The sequence below is a fragment of the Sparus aurata genome, chromosome 5 (assembly GCF_900880675.1).
Source record: "Sparus aurata chromosome 5, fSpaAur1.1, whole genome shotgun sequence".
NCBI classification, from domain to species: Eukaryota; Metazoa; Chordata; class Actinopteri; order Spariformes; family Sparidae; genus Sparus; species Sparus aurata.
This window is the reverse complement of record NC_044191.1, coordinates 38207010-38225147: the sequence shown is the minus strand read 5'-3', so window position 1 is coordinate 38225147 and position 18138 is coordinate 38207010. Positions and strand designations below refer to the sequence as shown.

The 18138-nt window shown below is 47.9% G+C and overlaps 1 protein-coding gene across 2 annotated transcripts; it reads right to left on the bottom strand.

Moving 5' to 3' along the window:
* Positions 1 to 1738: 1738 nt before the first annotated feature.
* On the bottom strand, positions 1739 to 15562 carry pi4kb (phosphatidylinositol 4-kinase, catalytic, beta). 2 transcript variants are annotated; one of them, XM_030416967.1, is made up of 13 exons: positions 15426 to 15562; positions 13110 to 13782; positions 12614 to 12979; positions 7091 to 7135; positions 6551 to 6778; positions 6144 to 6371; positions 4059 to 4168; positions 3866 to 3970; positions 3635 to 3758; positions 3272 to 3537; positions 3063 to 3195; positions 2683 to 2803; positions 1739 to 2577 (listed from the first exon to the last, which is right to left on the bottom strand). In XM_030416967.1, the coding sequence occupies exons 2-13, from the start codon at positions 13761 to 13763 to the stop codon at positions 2396 to 2398; spliced, it is 2562 nt and encodes an 853-aa protein (XP_030272827.1). In that variant the 5' UTR covers positions 13764 to 13782; positions 15426 to 15562; the 3' UTR covers positions 1739 to 2395. The 2 variants fall into 2 exon arrangements, with proteins under 2 accessions (XP_030272827.1, XP_030272826.1); XM_030416966.1 differs by lacking the exon at positions 7091 to 7135.
* Positions 15563 to 18138: the final 2576 nt, after the last annotated feature.

Sequence of the window (18138 nt, the reverse complement as noted above, 5' to 3'; positions counted from 1 at the left end):
ATGATGATGATGGTGATGATGATGATGATGATGATGATGATGGTGATGATGGTGATGATGGTGATGGTGATGGTGATGATGGTGGTGATGATGGTGGTGATGGTGATGATGATGTGATGATGATGATGATGGTGATGATGATGATGGTGATGGTGATGATGATGATGATGGTGATGATGATGATGATGGTGATGATGATGATGATGGTGATGATGATGATGGTGATGGTGATGATGATGATGGTGGTGATGATGATGGTGATGATGATGATGGTGGTGATGGTGATGATGATGGTGATGATGATGATGGTGGTGATGATGATGATGATGGTGATGGTGGTGATGGTGGTGATGATGATGATGATGGTGATGATGATGGTGGTGATGGTGATGATGATGGTGATGATGATGATGATGGTGATGATGATGATGGTGGTGATGATGATGATGATGGTGGTGATGGTGATGATGATGATGGTGGTGATGATGATGATGGTGATGATGATGATGGTGGTGATGATGATGATGATGATGGTGATGATGATGGTGATGATGATGGTGATGATGATGATGGTGATGGTGATGATGATGATGGTGGTGATGATGATGATGATGGTGATGATGATGGTGGTGATGATGATGATGGTGGTGGTGATGGTGGTGATGATGATGATGGTGATGATGATGGTGATGATGATGATGATGGTGATGATGATGGTGATGATGATCTGATGTGAGATGAAGTCAGGCGGCTGCAGACGGACCTTTATTAGAAAAACTCATTCATTTCTTCATTATGCAGATGACACAGTGATACTTCTCTTTTAAGCCTGATGACATAAAAACATTGATGACCTGCAACTTTCTGTTCTCAGCTCAGACAGGTTGTGGTTCTGAGCCCTGGACCTGTTAGAGACACATGATCCACTGAAAAGGTTCCTCCGGATCACGTCACTCGGACCACCAGCACCACAGTAAAGAATGTGGGAGTCATCTTTGATCAGGATTTGTCCTTTAACTCCCAGGGCGGCTGTAGAGCGGGTCATCTAGCAATCAAAAGGTCACTGGTTCGAATCCTGGCTCCTCCCAGCTGCATGTGGACGTCTCCTACTGAACCCCAAATGGTGCCTTGCATGGCAGCCTCCTCCATCAGTGTATGGATGTGAGAATGTGTGAATGTGTATGTATTGTAAAGCGCTTTGAGCGGTAGACTGGAAAAGCGCTATACAAATGCAAGAGCCACATCAAAGAACGCCTTCCTCCACCTTCCTCCACCTTCCTCCACCTTCCTCCACCTTCGGACATTTCCGGAAATCAGGAACATCGTGTCTCTGAGAGCTGCAGAGAACCCGGTCACTCTCTCCCTCCCGGCTGGATTATCATAATTCCTTTAATCAGGCTGCAACTCTCCAGCTGATCCAGAAGCAGACTTAAAACTTTCCTTTTTGATTAAACCTCTCAGCTGCTGCAGTCCTGCTCCACTTCTACCATCTTCATCTTCATCTTCATCATTTTAATGTTACTAATATTCATAATTCAATTGGTTAAGCTGTTATTTCTGACATGAGTTCAGCTCTGGACGCATGTGACGAAACAGAAGTTGAGAATATTCCCTCTGCTCCTGATGTTTACCTGTTGAACAGTGTCACCGTCTCATCAGCAGGGTGAGATCTCAACCTCCAGAACAAATGAAACTCAAGTGTTAGTTTGATGGGAGACATGAAGCTGTGACGAGGCGCTGCAGGTCGACACTGGTTTGTTTTAATGGGTCAAAGTGGACAAACTGGTTAACAGTCAGTTAAAACATGAAAAAAAACACCGGGATGGTCCTTTAAAGCATCAGCAGCTTCAGTTTCTATGGCAAAAGTCTCTGTTTCCTGCTTCCTACCTGCAAAACACTGCCCACCTGCTGAGTGTTCACATTTAAAACTAAAACTGGGCCACACTCTAATTGGCTTAGAGTCCAGCTGAGGAGCCAATCAGGGAAATGTGCCCAAATATGGAAAAAGAAAAAAAGAAGAGGGAGAAATGGGAGAAATGGGAGAAGAGGAAGAAGAGGAAGAGGGAGAAATGGGAGAAGAGGGAGCGAGCTGGAAGCAAACAAGATGAACAGAATACAGAATTCTTCCAATGAAAAGATGAGAAAACAAAACATTCAACAAACCAAGAGAAGAAGAAGACAAAGAAGAAGAAGAATTTGACAGTGGAATCAAAGAATAAAAAGAGGAAGAGGAGGACAGACAGAGAAAGGCTCATCGTCTCTGCTGTCGACTTATAAAAGCAGGAGGATCATCGTCCTCCTCAGTCTGTAGACAGTCTTTGTTCACTGCTGCTCTCTCACGCACACACGCGCACACACACACACGCACGCACGCACATGCACGCACACGCACAGGTCACATGATGCCATTGGTGAGGTACTGGAAGCCATCGTACAGTTTGGTGGTCAGTGACCTCATGGATCCGTCCACCAGCTGGTCGACCAGCAGCTGCAGCTGCTCCTCCGTCAGGCTCATGTGGAAACGCTCCTTCAGCCCTCGCATGGTGCTGGATCCATGGAAACATGGCAGCTGGGAGCCTGCAGGGGGCGGACCGTCAGTACAGTGCGTGCGTGCGTGTGTGTGTGTGCGTGCGTGCGTGCGTGCGTGTGCGTGTGTGTGTGCGTGCGTGTGAGATCGCTCACCCTGCTGCATGATCTCCACTATCTGCAGAACTCTGTCCATGTGTTTTCTGGCTGCGATCAGACCCTGAAGCATCAACATCTTATAGTAGTTAAACATGTCGCCATCTGGACCGCCCATCACCTGACAAACACACACACACACACACACACACACGGATTACAATATAATAAATCAATAAATGTCACTCTTCATTCATCTACATGACCACAAGAACTCCCTCACTGACCCACTAGAACCCCTTAGTGGCCACTAGAACAACATATTCCTTCACTGTGTGGGCCTCCGGAAGCCCACTGTTGACCAACAGAACCTGTTAAAGAACTTCCAGAACTGATCGTCGGACCGATGGAACCTGCTGCAGATAACGAGATGAACTCACATCCACGAACTCTGTGGTGAGTTTGAAGGCCGACGTCTCGAAGCCGAGGTTCTTGGGAGAACTGGAAAGGATGAAGCCGAAGTCTATGTGGATGATGTGACCTTCAGAGTCCAGGAGGATGTTCCCGTTGTGCCTGAGGGGTCAGAACAGAGGTTTAGAACTTTCTGAAGGACAGCAGCGATGGTCTGACTGGGACCTGCAGGTCTCACCTGTCTTTGACCTGCAGCAGGTAACAGATGAGGCTGTACCCGGCACAGCTCTGGACGAAGTTTCTCTGAGCCGACAGGAAGGCCTCGGTGGTCGGAGCGCCGTGTTCCTGCAGGAAGTAGTCGAGCAGAGACAGCTGACTCTGTTTCTTCACCTGGTGGAGGGACACGGCGTTGACCACCGGCTCGATCATCCCAGAGTCCGACGACAGCACCAGGATCTTATAGGGCTTGATCCAGAGGGGGACGCGCTCCTGCTCCCAGATGGACTGACAGCACAGGGTTCATACGTTAGACTGGCCCCCATCAATACAGACCATCTCAGTGGGTTCTGATCATGTGATGGTGCTGATGTCAGAGCGTTACCTTGAGCTGCTGCAGCACCTGGAAGGCGAGCAGCTCCTGTCTCAGGTCGTCTCCACATTTAACGATGACCGACAGCAGCCGCCAGTGAGGAAGGTGACCGTACGGAGATCCTTCTCTGATCCTCCTGCAGGACACGGACCAGGCGGGAAGGTAAACCCGGTCAGAACCATTAACTACGGTCAAAACCATTTAGCTACGGTCAGAACCATAAACTACAGTGACTCCACCTACCGGACCTTCTCCTCCCAGGGCTCCTTCAGGGCCACAGCTGACGGGTCCTCTGGGTCCCGTTTGAAGGTGGTGGGCGCCTGAGCCAGCTGCTCCGACAGACGGCGCCTGAAACATCACACGGACACACACACTGTACCTACTGTGTGTACATGTACTGTGTGTACTGTGTGTACATGTACTGTGTGTTACAGACCTGATGTCTCCGGCTGCGATGAACACCGGCTCTTTACTCTCCAGACTGGTGATGCTGTCCACTGAGAACTGACTGATGTTGTCACAGCTGTTGGTGTGGATCTCTGGCAGCTGCAGGGAGGGAAGGAGACGAGGACAGAAGGAGACAAGGACAGAAGGAGACGAGGACAGAAGGAGACGAGGACAGAAGGAGACGAGGACAGAAGGAGACAAGGACAGAAGGAGACAGAAGGAGACGAGGACAGAAGGAGACGAGGACAGAAGGAGACGAGGACAGAAGGAGATGAAGTACATTGTTCAAGTAGATTTAATGAACATCCTGTAATAATGCCGACATCACATCCTGAGTGAAAACTAGGGATGTCCCGATCAGGTTCTTTTGCCCCCCCGAGTCCGAGTCTGCCGATACCGAGTCCCGATCCGATACTTCTATAATACATTGAAATATGAAGAAGAGCGAAGAAACAGATCCAGGATGTCCCTTATTTTTTTATTTTAGTCACCTTATTTTATCAAAGGTGTGAATGGCAAAGGACACAAAAGCAGGAAAATATCCGGCTCCACTGCGTCTCTCTTTACATTTAGTTTGTCCTGTTGTTGCTTCAGCTAAGAAAGAAATAGTTTGCCCCACACGTCCAACCTCTTGAGCATGAGAGAACTATTTTACCATTATTATTATTATATATTATTATAGATTATAATATCTATTATACTCTATATCTATTATTATAGATTTTTTATGGAAACAGAATCTGTTTGAGAAGTCAGTGGGTCACATGACATGGAAGCTACTGAGAAAAAAAATAAAAAATCTGCATATAAATATTCATATAAAATAGAGGAAGCACTAAAATACAATAACAATAGCTGTGTCTCATTTCTCCAGTTTACTGATTCAATCTGCTGCTGGTTTGGAGTCACTGGGTCACATGACATGGAGGATATCAAATAAACTGCAATTATTTTATATTAATATATTTATCCTAAGTAATTTAATGACGGTCCCTAAATCAGTCTCAGTGATTCAGCGGGAGGCTCTGGAGGTGAGCTGACCGTCGTCCTGCTGCTCACACTGGGAGAACCTCAGTAGAGTCTCAGCTGGACCCGAGTGAAGATCCGCTGAATATCCAACCTGAAACTAACTTCACCCCGGTTCAATGAGTCGCCTGTTGCAGCCTTTGAATAGGATGATGAGGATTTCAGTCACTCAACTTAAACAGTGACTTGTAGAAATGATACAAATAGCAGTAATGACAATAATAATCGATTTAAAGATAACTTAGAGTGTAGTGCTTTCACTGTGTGCAACTTAAATTCACCATTCGCCCCCCGTGATATTAAACCTACAAAAATCATGTCTTTTTTTTTGCAGCGGCGCTGAAAATCCAGCAGCAGAATGCATACAGGAGAATCACTGACACATCAGATAACCTTCCACAACGACTGCAGGCTCTTTGGTGGAGCTCTGCTTTCAATGAAGTTCCATCGACCGTGGGACCGTGGCTCAGGTGGTAGAGCGGGTCGGCCTGTGTTCGGAGGGTCGGCGGTTCGATCCCCGCCCGGCCAACTGCATCATGGTCGTTGTGTCCTTGGGCAAGAAACTTCACCCACCTCGCCTCGTGTGAATGTGTATGACTGCTGTATGTTTGAGGTGGTGGTCGGAGGGCCCGTAGGCGCTGAATGGCAGCCGCGCTTCCGTCAGTCTGCCGCAGGGCAGCTGTGGCTACTATCGTAGTTTACCACCACCAGTATGACTGAGTGTGAATGAATGGAACCTGGAACACTGTCAGGCACTTTGGGTGACTTGAAAAGCGCCATACAAATCCAATCCATTAATCCATTATTGTGACAAATGAATGGACGACTTGTTTATTAATACCCGACCCGTGCCTTGTGCACGCACATTTTTCCCATTTGTTTTGAAATATTATAGATCTGATCAAAAATAAAGAGAATAAATATACACACATATTTTTATATATCCGATCACGTGATCGGATCATCCCTAGTGAAAACAGCTGTGATGACATCACGTCCTGTTTGAAAACAGCTGTGATGACATCACGTCCTGTGAGCGTCCTCTCACCTCCACCTGCAGCTCTCCGATGTCGTCCACTGACCACGCCTCGTCGTCGTTGTCGTAGTTGGGGACGGTGGAGAAGCTGCCGGCTCGCTGCTCTGCAGTCATGCCGCAGTCTGGCAGGTTCTCCACAGAACGCGTGCTCCTGATACGGTTCTCTGGAATCCGGATTGGAACGCTCGACGTCTCAAAGTTCTCACATTCCAGAACTTCCACGTAGATGAGGTACGGAGCCTGAGGGGTCAGAGGTCAAAACGGGTCACATGACCAGCTGAGGTCATCATCTCACAGTGTGACGTCACGAGAATGTCTTCTTCTTCTTCTCCTGTATCAAATCACTTCTTAATCCCAATAAGATAAAACTAAAGGGTTAGTGTGTGTGTGTGTGTGTGTGTGTGTGTGTGTGTTGTCACCTTGTCTTTGGAGTTTAACACCACGGCCTGTGTGTGCGGCACTCGGACCACGTGGTGGTCGAAGGCGGCGGTCGGCAGCCAGACTCGAGCCGGCAGTTTGTGGTTGAGTAGCGACAGTTCTGAGATCAGCCGCTGAGTCTTCTGCTCTTTAGTTGGCAGAGTTGCCAAACGCTTCCCGATGCCCATCAGAGACTTGATGAACTCCCTCTGAGGGGCCAGACGCACCGGCTGACAGACACACAGACAGACAGGATGTTATTAGAGGACTCAGTGTTTGTGGCTGACGTCTCTTCAGGACGACCTTCAGACAGGAGACATGACGACAGATCACTTTGAGTCTTAATTGGTTCTCCCACAACATCAACAGCTGATTGGCTCCAACAGAAACAGAACGAGGAAGTGACGGTCGAGTCTACAGACGAGCAGCTTCTCAGTTTGAGCTGGACCGTCTAAGACTGAACCAGAACCAGAACCAGAACCCACAGCCTCCAACACACTTTATTTCCCACAATGCACCCTGCGGGGAGGACAGGAACTTACGGGACCAGTCTCAAACTCCAGACTGTCAGAGCTGGAGCTGCTGTCCTGAGGAGGTCAGAGGTCAACCATGTTACATTCAGGAACTGTAGTTTAAATGATTCACAACAGAAACATGTTTAATGAGACCCAAACATTATGTTCTGGTCTTCATGTTTCTCTGATGGAAGCAAAGCGTGTCCCTCTGATGGAGCCGTAGTTAGAGTCCGCTTCTCACAAACAGAACTTCTATTATTGTGTTGCTGGTGTTTGTGGTGTTCCTGGTGTTTGTGGTGTTGCTGGTGTTTGTGGTGTTGCTGGTGTTTGTGGTGTTGCTGGTGTTTGTGGTGTTTGAGGTGTTCCTGGTGTTTGTGGAGTTGCTGGTGTTTGTGGTGTTTGAGGTGTTCCTGGTGTTTGTGGAGTTGCTGGTGTTCCTGGTATTTGTGGTGTTTGAGGTGTTGCTGGTGTTTGTGGAGTTGCTGGTGTTGCTGGTGTTTGTGGTGTTGCTGGTGTTCCTGGTATTTGTGGTGTTTGAGGTGTTGCTGGTGTTTGTGGAGTTGCTGGAGTTGCTGGTGTTTGTGGTGTTGCTGGTGTTTGTGGTGTTTGAGGTGTTCCTGGTGTTTGTGGAGTTGCTGGTGTTGCTGGTGTTTGTGGTGTTGCTGGTGTTCCTGGTATTTGTGGTGTTTGAGGTGTTGCTGGTGTTTGTGGAGTTGCTGGAGTTCCTGGTGTTTGTGGTGTTGCTGGTGTTCCTGGTATTTGTGGTGTTTGAGGTGTTGCTGGTGTTTGTGGTGTTGCTGGTGTTGCTGGTGTTTGAGGTGTTGCTGGTGTTTGTGGAGTTGCTGGTGTTTGTGGTGTTGCTGGTGTTTGTGGTGTTGCTGGTGTTTGTGGTGTTGCTGGTGTTTGAGGTGTTGCTGGTGTTTGAGGTGTTGCTGGTGTTTGTGGAGTTGCTGGTGTTTGAGGTGTTGCTGGTGTTTGTGGTGTTGCTGGTGTTTGAGGTGTTGCTGGTGTTTGTGGTGTTGCTGGTGTCTGTGGTGTTGCTGGTGTTTGATGTGTTGCTGGTGTTTGTGGTGTTGCTGGTGTTTGTGGAGTTGCTGGTGTTTGTGGTGTTGCTGGTGTCTGTGGTGTTGCTGGTGTTTGTGGAGTTGCTGGTGTTTGTGGAGTTGTGTGGTGTTGCTGGTGTTTGTGGTGTTGCTGGTGTTTGTGGTGTTGCTGGTGTTTGAGGTGTTGCTGGTGTTTGTGGTGTTTGTGGTGTTGCTGGTGTTTGTGGTGTTGCTGGTGTTTGTGGTGTTGCTGGTGTTTGAGGTGTTGCTGGTGTTTGTGGTGTTGCTGGTGTCTGTGGTGTTGCTGGTGTTTGTGGTGTTGCTGGTGTTTGTGGTGTTGCTGGTGTTTGTGGAGTTGCTGGTGTTTGTGGTGTTGCTGGTGTCTGTGGTGTTGCTGGTGTCTGTGGAGTTGCTGGTGTTTGAGGTGTTGCTGGTGTTTGTGGTGTTGCTGGTGTCTGTGGTGTTGCTGGTGTTTGTGGTGTTGCTGGTGTCTGTGGTGTTGCTGGTGTTTGTGGTGTTTGCTGGTGTTTGTGGTGTTGCTGGTGTTTGTGGTGTTGCTGGTGTTAATCATGTTGCTGGTGTCTGTGGTGTTGCTGGTGTTTGTGGTGTTTGAGGTGTTGCTGGTGTTTGAGGTGTTGCTGGTGTTTGTGGTGTTGCTGGTGTTTGTGGTGTTGCTGGTGTTTGAGGTGTTGCTGGTGTTTGAGGTGTTGCTGGTGTTTGTGGTGTTGCTGGTGTTGTGGTGTTGCTGGTGTTGCTGGTGTTTGTGGTGTTTGAGGTGTTGCTGGTGTTTGTTGTGTTGCTGGTGTTTGTGGTGTTTGAGGTGTTGCTGGTGTTTGTTGTGTTGCTGGTGTTGCTGGTGTTTGTGGTGTTGCTGGTGTTTGTGGTGTTGCTGGTGTTTGTGGTGTTGCTGGTGTTTGTGGTGTTGCTGGTGTTTGTGGTGTTTGAGGTGTTCCTGGTGTTTGTGGAGTTGCTGGTGTTGCTGGTGTTTGTGGTGTTGCTGGTGTTTGTGGAGTTGCTGGAGTTGCTGGTGTTTGTGGTGTTGCTGGTGTTTGTGGTGTTTGAGGTGTTCCTGGTGTTTGTGGTGTTGCTGGTGTTCCTGGTATTTGTGGTGTTTGAGGTGTTGCTGGTGTTTGTGGTGTTGCTGGTGTTGCTGGTGTTTGAGGTGTTGCTGGTGTTTGTGGAGTTGCTGGTGTGTGTGGTGTTGCTGGTGTTTGTGGTGTTGCTGGTGTTTGTGGTGTTGCTGGTGTTGCTGGTGTTTGTGGTGTTGCTGGTGTTTGTGGTGTTGCTGGTGTTTGTGGTGTTGCTGGTGTTTGTGGTGTTGCTGGTGTTTGTGGTGTTTGAGGTGTTGCTGGTGTTTGTGGAGTTGCTGGTGTTTGTGGTGTTGCTGGTGTTTGTGGTGTTGCTGGTGTTTGAGGTGCTGCTGGTATTTGAGGTGTTGCTGGTGTTTGTGGTGTTGCTGGTGTCTGTGGTGTTGCTGGTGTTTGAGGTGTTGCTGGTGTTTGTGGTGTTGCTGGTGTTTGTGGAGTTGCTGGTGTTTGTGGTGTTGCTGGTGTCTGTGGTGTTGCTGGTGTCTGTGGAGTTGCTGGTGTTTGTGGAGTTGCTGGTGTCTGTGGTGTTGCTGGTGTCTGTGGTGTTGCTGGTGTTTGTGGTGTTGCTGGTGTTTGTGGTGTTGCTGGTGTTTGAGGTGTTGCTGGTGTTAATCATGTTGCTGGTGTCTGTGGTGTTGCTGGTGTTTGTGGTGTTTGAGGTGTTGCTGGTGTTGAGGTGTTGCTGGTGTTTGTGGTGTTGCTGGTGTTTGTGGTGTTGCTGGTGTTGCTGGTGTTTGTGGTGTTTGAGGTGTTGCTGGTGTTTGTTGTGTTGCTGGTGTTTGTTGTGTTGCTGGTGTTGCTGGTGTTTGTGGTGTTGCTGGTGTTTGTGGTGTTGTTGGTGTCTATGGTGTTGCTGGTGTCTGTGGTGTTGCTGGTGTTTGTGGTGTTACTGGTGTTTGTGGTGTTACTGGTGTCTGTGGTGTTGCTGGTGTTTGTGGTGTTGCTGGTGTTTGTGGTGTTTGTGGAGTTGCTGGTGTTAATCATGTTGCTGGTGTCTGTGGTGTTGCTGGTGTTTGTGGTGTTGCTGGTGTTTGTGGTGTTTGTGGAGTTGCTGGTGTTAATCATGTTGCTGGTGTCTGTGGTGTTGCTGGTGTCTGTGGTGTTCCTGGTGTTTGTGGTGTTGCTGGTGTTTGTGGTGTTGCTGGTGTTTGTGGTGTTTGTGGAGTTGCTGGTGTTAATCATGTTGCTGGTGTTTGTGGTGTTGCTGGTGTTTGTGGAGTTGCTGGTGTTTGTGGTGTTTGTGGAGTTGCTGGTGTTAATCATGTTGCTGGTGTCTGTGGTGTTGCTGGTGTTTGTGGTGTTGCTGGTGTTGCTGGTGTTTGTGGAGTTGCTGGTGTTAATCATGTTGCTGGTGTCTGTGGTGTTTGCTGGTGTCTGTGGTGTTCCTGGTGTTTGTGGTGTTGCTGGTGTTTGTGGTGTTGCTGGTGTTTGTGGTGTTGTGGAGTTGCTGGTGTTAATCATGTTGCTGGTGTTTGTGGTGTTGCTGGTGTTGCTGGTGTTTGTGGTGTTTGTGGAGTTGCTGGTGTTAATCATGTTGCTGGTGTTTATGGTGTTGCTGGTGTTTGTGGTGTTTGAGGTGTTGCTGGTGTTAATCATGTTGCTGGTGTTTGTGGTGTTGCTGGTGTTTGTGGTGTTGCTGGTGTCTGTGGGGTTGCTGGTGTTTGTGGAGTTGCTGGTGTTGCTGGTGTTTGAGGTGTTGCTGGTGTTAATCATGTTGCTGGTGTTTGTGGTGTTGCTGGTGTTTGTGGTGCTGCTGGTGTTTGTGGAGTTGCTGGTGTTAATCATGTTGCTGGTGTTTGTGGTGTTGCTGGTGTTTGTGGTGCTGCTGGTGTTTGTGGAGTTGCTGGTGTTAATCATGTTGCTGGTGTTTGTGGTGTTGCTGGTGTTAATCATGTTGCTGGTGTTTGTGGTGTTGCTGGTGTTCCTGGTGTTGCTGGTGTTAATCATGTTGCTGGTGTTTGTGTTGTTGCTGGTGTTAATCATGTTGCTGGTGTCTGTGGTGTTGCTGGTGTTTGAGGTGTTGCTGGTGTTTGTGGTGTTGCTGGTGTTTGTGGTGTTGCTGGTGTTTGTGGTGTTGCTGGTGTCTGTGGTGTTGCTGGTGTTGCTGGTGTTAATCATGTTGCTGGTGTTTGTGGTGTTGCTGGTGTTAATCATGTTGCTGGTGTTTGTGGTGTTGCTGGTGTTAATCATGTTGCTGGTGTCTGTGGTGTTGCTGGTGTTTGTGGTGTTTGCTGGTGTTTGTGGTGTTGCTGGTGTCTGTGGTGTGCTGGTGTTTGTGGTGTTGCTGGTGTTTGTGGTGTTGCTGGTGTCTGTGGTGTTGCTGGTGTTAATCATGTTGCTGGTGTCTGTGGTGTTGCTGGTGTTTGTGGAGTTGCTGGTGTTAATCATGTTGCTGGTGTTTGTGGAGTTGCTGGTGTTGCTGGTGTTTGAGGTGTTGCTGGTGTCTGTGGTGTTGCTGGTGTTTGTGGTGTTTGTGGTGTTGCTGGTGTTTGTGGTGTTGCTGGTGTTAATCATGTTGCTGGTGTTTGTGGTGTTGCTGGTGTTTGTGGAGTTGCTGGTGTTAATCATGTTGCTGGTGTTTGTGGTGTTGCTGGTGTTTGTGGTGTTGCTGGTGTTTGTGGTGTTGCTGGTGTCTGTGGTGTTGCTGGTGTTTGTGGAGTTGCTGGTGTTGCTGGTGTTGCTGGTGTTCCTGGTGTTGCTGGTGTTAATCATGTTGCTGGTGTTTGTGGTGTTGCTGGTGTTTGTGGACTTGCTGGTGTTAATCATGTTGCTGGTGTTTGTGGTGTTGCTGGTGTTCCTGGTGTTGCTGGTGTTAATCATGTTGCTGGTGTTAATCGTGTTGCTGGTGTTTGAGGTGTTGCTGGTGTTCCTGGTGTTGCTGGTGTTAATCATGTTGCTGGTGTTTGTGGTGTTGCTGGTGTTTGTGGTGTTGCTGGTGTTTGAGGTGTTGCTGGTGTTTGTGGTGTTTGAGGTGTTGCTGGTGTTCCTGGTGTTCCTGGTGTTTGTGGTGTTGCTGGTGTTTGAGGTGTTGCTGGTGTTTGTGGTGTTGCTGGTGTTTGTGGTGTTGCTGGTGTTAATCATGTTGCTGGTGTTAATCGTGTTGCTGGTGTTTGAGGTGTTGCTGGTGTTTGTGGTGTTGCTGGTGTTTGTGGTGTTGCTGGTGTTAATCATGTTGCTGGTGTTAATCGTGTTGCTGGTGTTTGAGGTGTTGCTGGTGTTTGTGGTGTTGCTGGTGTTTGTGGTGTTGCTGGTGTTTGAGGTGTTGCTGGTGTTTGTGGTGTTGCTGGTGTTAATCGTGTTGCTGGTGTTAATCGTGTTGCTGGTGTTTGAGGTGTTGCTGGTGTTTGTGGTGTTGCTGGTGTTTGTGGTGTTGCTGGCATTTGTGGTGTTGCTGGACTTGCTGGTGTAGCTGGTGTTACCTCGTCCTGGCTGCTCTCCACCTTCGGGTTACTCGCCGTCCTCTTCAGGTTGCTGCTCAGACTGATGCTGACTGTAGCATCTGATTTGGAGCGCTGATGTGTGCGCTTGGAGGGCGACAGGCCGTGTTCTCCTCCAAGGGGCCCGGGGCCGGCGTTGGGGATCGCCACGGGACAGAAAGGCGTTAGAGTCAGAGGGTCCCTGCGAGCTCGAGGCCCTGCAGGTTTGAGTTCATCAGACAGGATGAGCTTCCTCAGTTTGGTTCCTCTGGAGTGGCGCTGGGTGGAGATGTGCATGTCGGAGGAGTACGCTCCCAGCAGCCAGGCACACGTCAGGCTGAAGGAGATACTCTGTCTGCAGCGGTGAACCTGCAAGACCACACACAGGGTTAACGCTGGTGACTGGATATTCAATGAGGGTCGATCAAGCAGATACAAAGCTGGACAATCGTATGATGACATGCTGTTAAGCCCCGCCCCCTCTCCTGACCACACCCACCACGTATGGCTTGATGGCGTCCCCTACGTCCTCGTCCATGTGGATGTACATGTTGAGCAGCTGCGGCAGGTAGAAGTCCACATCCTCGTGGGGGAAGCTGAAGAGGCGGTTCCCGATGTACGCCTGGACGCCGGGCTCCTTGGACTTGTGCAGGTAAGAGATCGCCATGGAAACGTCAAACAGCTTGGACTCAAACAGGCGCAGCAGCCACGACTGTTTGGAGGGATTGTGTCTCTGTCGCCGCCGGGCACTCTTCACCGAGCCGGGGGCGAGGCCGTCAGGGTCGTCCTCCTCTCGGATCTTCAGAGGTTTCACCACAGAGTTCAGAGTAACAGAGGGCACCTGAGGCTCCACCCCCTCGCCATTCTGCATGCCAGTGACTTCACAGTCGTCCTGCTTCAGCTTCACTTTCTGCAGCACCTCCTGACATGCCCGGTGGGCCACCTCAGCATTGATCACCAGGCTGAGCTCGCTCAGACCTTCACTGATGACGCCCAGAGGGGGAGTGACCGCTGGGGGGGCCCCGCAGGAGGACGATGGCGTGGAGGGGAGGGACAGCGAGGGGGAGGACGAGATGGACAGGGAGGGGGAGGGGCAGGGGCTGTTCTGATCGGAGGGGGCGGGGGAAACCTCCAGTTCTGTGTCCTCCATCATGAAGCTCCGCCCTCCTCCACTGAAACAGAGGTCACAGGTCAGAGACGGAGCAGCAGGTCCGATCACAACACATGCTGAACTGCAGAACTTCATTCACAGACAACAGACCAGTCGGCTCTGTGATTGGTTGAACAGCGACAACACACCTTCTCTCACAGATCAAATCAGATTCAGTCTGATACAGGTTAGAAGGATCAGAATCAGAATAAAAATTTCCTTTATTTGTCCCACAAACGGGGAATTCCTTCATCACAGCAGCCGAAGGACAGGCTTTTGTAATAAACCATAATAATATTAAAAGAAAAAACAATACAATAAAAAAGGAAGAAAAAGTACAAAATAGAACTCTCATATACATTTTATATAAATAATGTTTTACACTGTTGGTGGGAGGATGATGACCCAGGGTGTGTTACAGCTGCTGTGTGTGTGTGTGTCTGTATGTGTGTGTGTGTATAAAGGGGTTGTAACAACACAAAATAAGACACACAAAAGTGGCAACTGGATCAGGCCCGGTTGAGCCTGGAGCTGTGTTAGTGCCGGCCAGCGGGGGAGGAGGTGCGGAGCAACCGGGCCCTCAGACGGGCTGTAATCCCTCGATCAGATTACAGATTACAGTCAGAGGGAGTAAAGACAGGCTGACATTCACACACTGACAGAACTATTGATCACACCATTGATCACTGATGTGTTAATCAATAAACTGTCTGCAGGTCACTGTGTCTCACAGTCACTTCACTGACACCAATCAGACTGGAGTCATCAACACAGATTCAGTTCATGTTTAATGGCTGTGATCACATTATTGATCAGCAGCAGTATGAATGTAACCACACACACACACTCTCTCTCTCTCTCTTTACATTTTGAAGCTGTTTATTTTCAGGCGACTTCTTCTCCACGAACACTTTGAGCTGCAGACGAAGGCACAAAAATAAAGTTTATTAATCCTATTAATACTTTAACTACAACCGGCCCTGTGTCTTCACTCATATTGATAACTGACTGATCGTTTAGTCTCCTCCATCTTCTGTCTGTCTCTCTTTAATAAAACTGTGGATGTGTCCTTTAAATGGACCCTCAGCTGATGACTGAGTGTCTGTGATGTTGGTCTTCAGTCAGCTGATGTTAGCACGAAGCTAACTCGGTCAGACCGGACGGAGAATGAGCCCTCTGTCTCTCACTACTGCCGTTAGCTTAGTGTTAATGTGAACATGTTGCGGAGAAGCGGCTCTAGCGTTAGCATTAGCTCCGACAGTTTAAATAACACTGTTAGCTTAGCATAGCATTCATGTAAACTTATGCGGCTGAGTTCAGACGCAGTTACCGTTAACCGGCTAAGTAAACAGTAGCATCGTCCGTTGCTGTTAGCTCACACGTTAATCTGCACACTGTGATGCTAACTGGCTACAAGCTAAATGAAACCTCAGTTAGCTCCGCGCTATTAGCTCGAGTTTCGATGTTTTAACAAGAACATCCCGACTGCTGAACGTTAACGTTAACGTTAGCATTAGCATCAGCCGGCAGAGATCAGGCCAACTGTTGCCAGCTCCTCTCAGCTGTTTGTAAAGCTGGATGCTAAGCTAATACTAGCCCCGTCACCGTCACGTGTCGGTTCTTCAGGTGCAGTGACGTGTGTGTTCTCAGGTGAGTCGGTCTTACCTGGTGACCGTTTAGCGGCTCTGAAGAGATGTTTTATTCCCACTTTGTCTCCATTGAAACTCTCTGACCGTCATGTCAACAACAGTGAACATCCACCAGGGGGCGCCCGCGCAGCCCCTTCTTCTTCTGTTGTTCCGGGTCAGTTTCCGGTGTAACCCCGCCACCTGCTGGACTGTAAAGGAATCAGATTACTGTCAGGAGCACTTTGTACTTTACTGCATTTCTTCAGGACAATTTAAATGTATTTAATGACTGATATCAACATATTATGATGTTAATGATGAAGTAATATTAGCTATCAGTTAGTTATTATCTTACATCATGTATGTGTTTGTGTTGTTTGTAGGAGGGTTTACTTCCTGGTTGTCATTAAACTCTATGTTTCTCTCACTGAGGTCACTGTAAACCTTCCAGCTGGTTTGAAGTCTTTAGTGTTGTTATTATCTGAAGTGACAGATACACACCTGCATGATCAGAGACACCGACTCTGTGTTACACCTGATCTGGAGAGACGTTATGAGAGTGAGGACAGTGAACTGTTTGTACCGGCTGAAGTTTGAACGACCTCATTCAGTCATTTTTAAATGTTAATGTCTCAGAATTTATTCTCTTTGTTAAATGGGTCGGATCAGCACCAGACATTCCAGTCCTGCCACGAGTCAGGACAGCGGAGGATCCTGCAGCTCTGATGTTGAATATTTTTTTAATAAACGTTCTGTCATCATCTGTTGGTCTGTGTAAATGTTTGTGATAAATCTTTTACCCAGGATGCAATGCTCCTCCGTGTCAATGATCTGCACACTGAGCTGGAAAGTCACTTAGTAGAAATTAACATTGTGATGCCTCGTCGGTTCCTTTTCTATAAGAAGAATAAATCCTGTTTAATCCAGAATGTTGTAGTTCCTCGTGTTCTTCATGTGGAGGTCAGTCTGATGCTCCTCATGTCAAACTTACTGAGTCTGAGCAACAAAACACAACCTTAAACTCTGAACACTGAAAGCTGCAGGCCCGTCCATGTGTGACCCGGTATCAACCTCTCATGGAGATTTTCAGTACACACAGTTAGTGGGTTTTTTATTCTCCTTTTTACCTCCCAGACTTTCTTACAATAGTTTCTTGACTTTGGACACATTAGCAGTTGAACGGGTTCATTAATACGAGCAGAAACAAAACCCACCTGAACGCCTTCACAGTGATCTGTGAACGATCTATACCGGGAAAGGAATTCACTTTGGAATGTTAACTGTTGTCAACAGTGTTTATGTCCATCAGAAATCAGCAGCGTGGGTCGGCGGTTCCGAGCAGACTGATGGGTCCAATAGATCTTACCGGGATTATTATTGTCACATAGTCGACTTTTCCTCACGAGGAGCTCGGCTGTCGTTTGCAGACTCCGCTGGGGCTCAGCAGAATCTCCAGAGCATTCTCCAACATGTCACAGTGGATGCTTCGGTTCTGATCCTGCAGCTCTGTCTGGAGGATTTCCTTAGAATCAGAATCAGAATACTGTGAGTGACTCTTTCTCCACCGTTGTCTCTCCTGTGTTACTATAAGAGACGTTCTTCTGATGAGGTTTCTTCTTTTTCCTCTTCAGGAATCTGCAGGATCCCGTTGAAGTGGGTCTCTCTCTTTTTTCCAAGCCAAGCTCAGTATCAGTTCTTTTGTTCTGTACTCAAAAAAGTCATCAGCAGAAAGACATCTCACATTAATTCCAGCTTTTAATGATTAACTCCATTAATAAAACGTCTCATTTTGAATGAGGTGATCAGAGAACATCAAGAAAACTACAACAATCCGGAAATATTATAAAATATCCAACATCAAAGAAGTGAACTGATCTTTGAAGCATCCAATGACTGAGGCAGGACTTCCTGTGACATCACGGCCGAGGCAGCAGCTGATTCATAACGACAGACATATCAGGATTGTTTAAAGCCAACTATGGAACATTGATGGGCCACATAAAAGCATCCTGCCGCTCTCCTGGATCGGAAGAACAGAAACCATAAGAATGAACCTCTTTCTCCTTCAGTCACTATGGACCATGTTCCTGTCTCCACCTTTACTATATTGGATAAATGGCTGTCCAGATTTATTTGGCAAGGCAAGCGACCCAGACTAAAAAAGACTACTCAGCCCAAAAGACAGCAGAGGCAGAGACACTGACACTGTGAGGGGGACTGGAGCCGAGCGATGCCCAGATTTGCTGTTGGATTCAATCCCATTCTTGAATCCAGATATATGGAGGAAAAGAAGGCTGCCAATGTCATGACTAAAAACACTCTAAGAATATGTTCAACTTCCCACGACCACTTCCAGAACCATGACGATAGCAAACGGCTGTGAGTCCCCCAGCCAGCCATTCTGAAATGGAAGGAAACGGGATCCAGTGGTTTTGGACCAGCTGTTTGACGGAGATCATTTGAACAGCTCAAAGAGAAATATGATTTACAAAACCAAGACTTCTTCAGGTACAAATGAGACACAACTAACATCGTCATGAAGAACCGGAGAAGCTCCTCACCAGCCAAAATACAACCCTTCTTTATCCCAACGCCTGAAGGAACAGTGAAAATAAAGTTCATGTCACATATTTACAAGATAAAATAAAAGAAAATGACTTGGATATTAAAGAAAAAATGGGAACTAGAAATGATCACAATAATCCAGATGAGCAGTGGGAGACTTCATGTGGTCACAGATTAACCAGCAG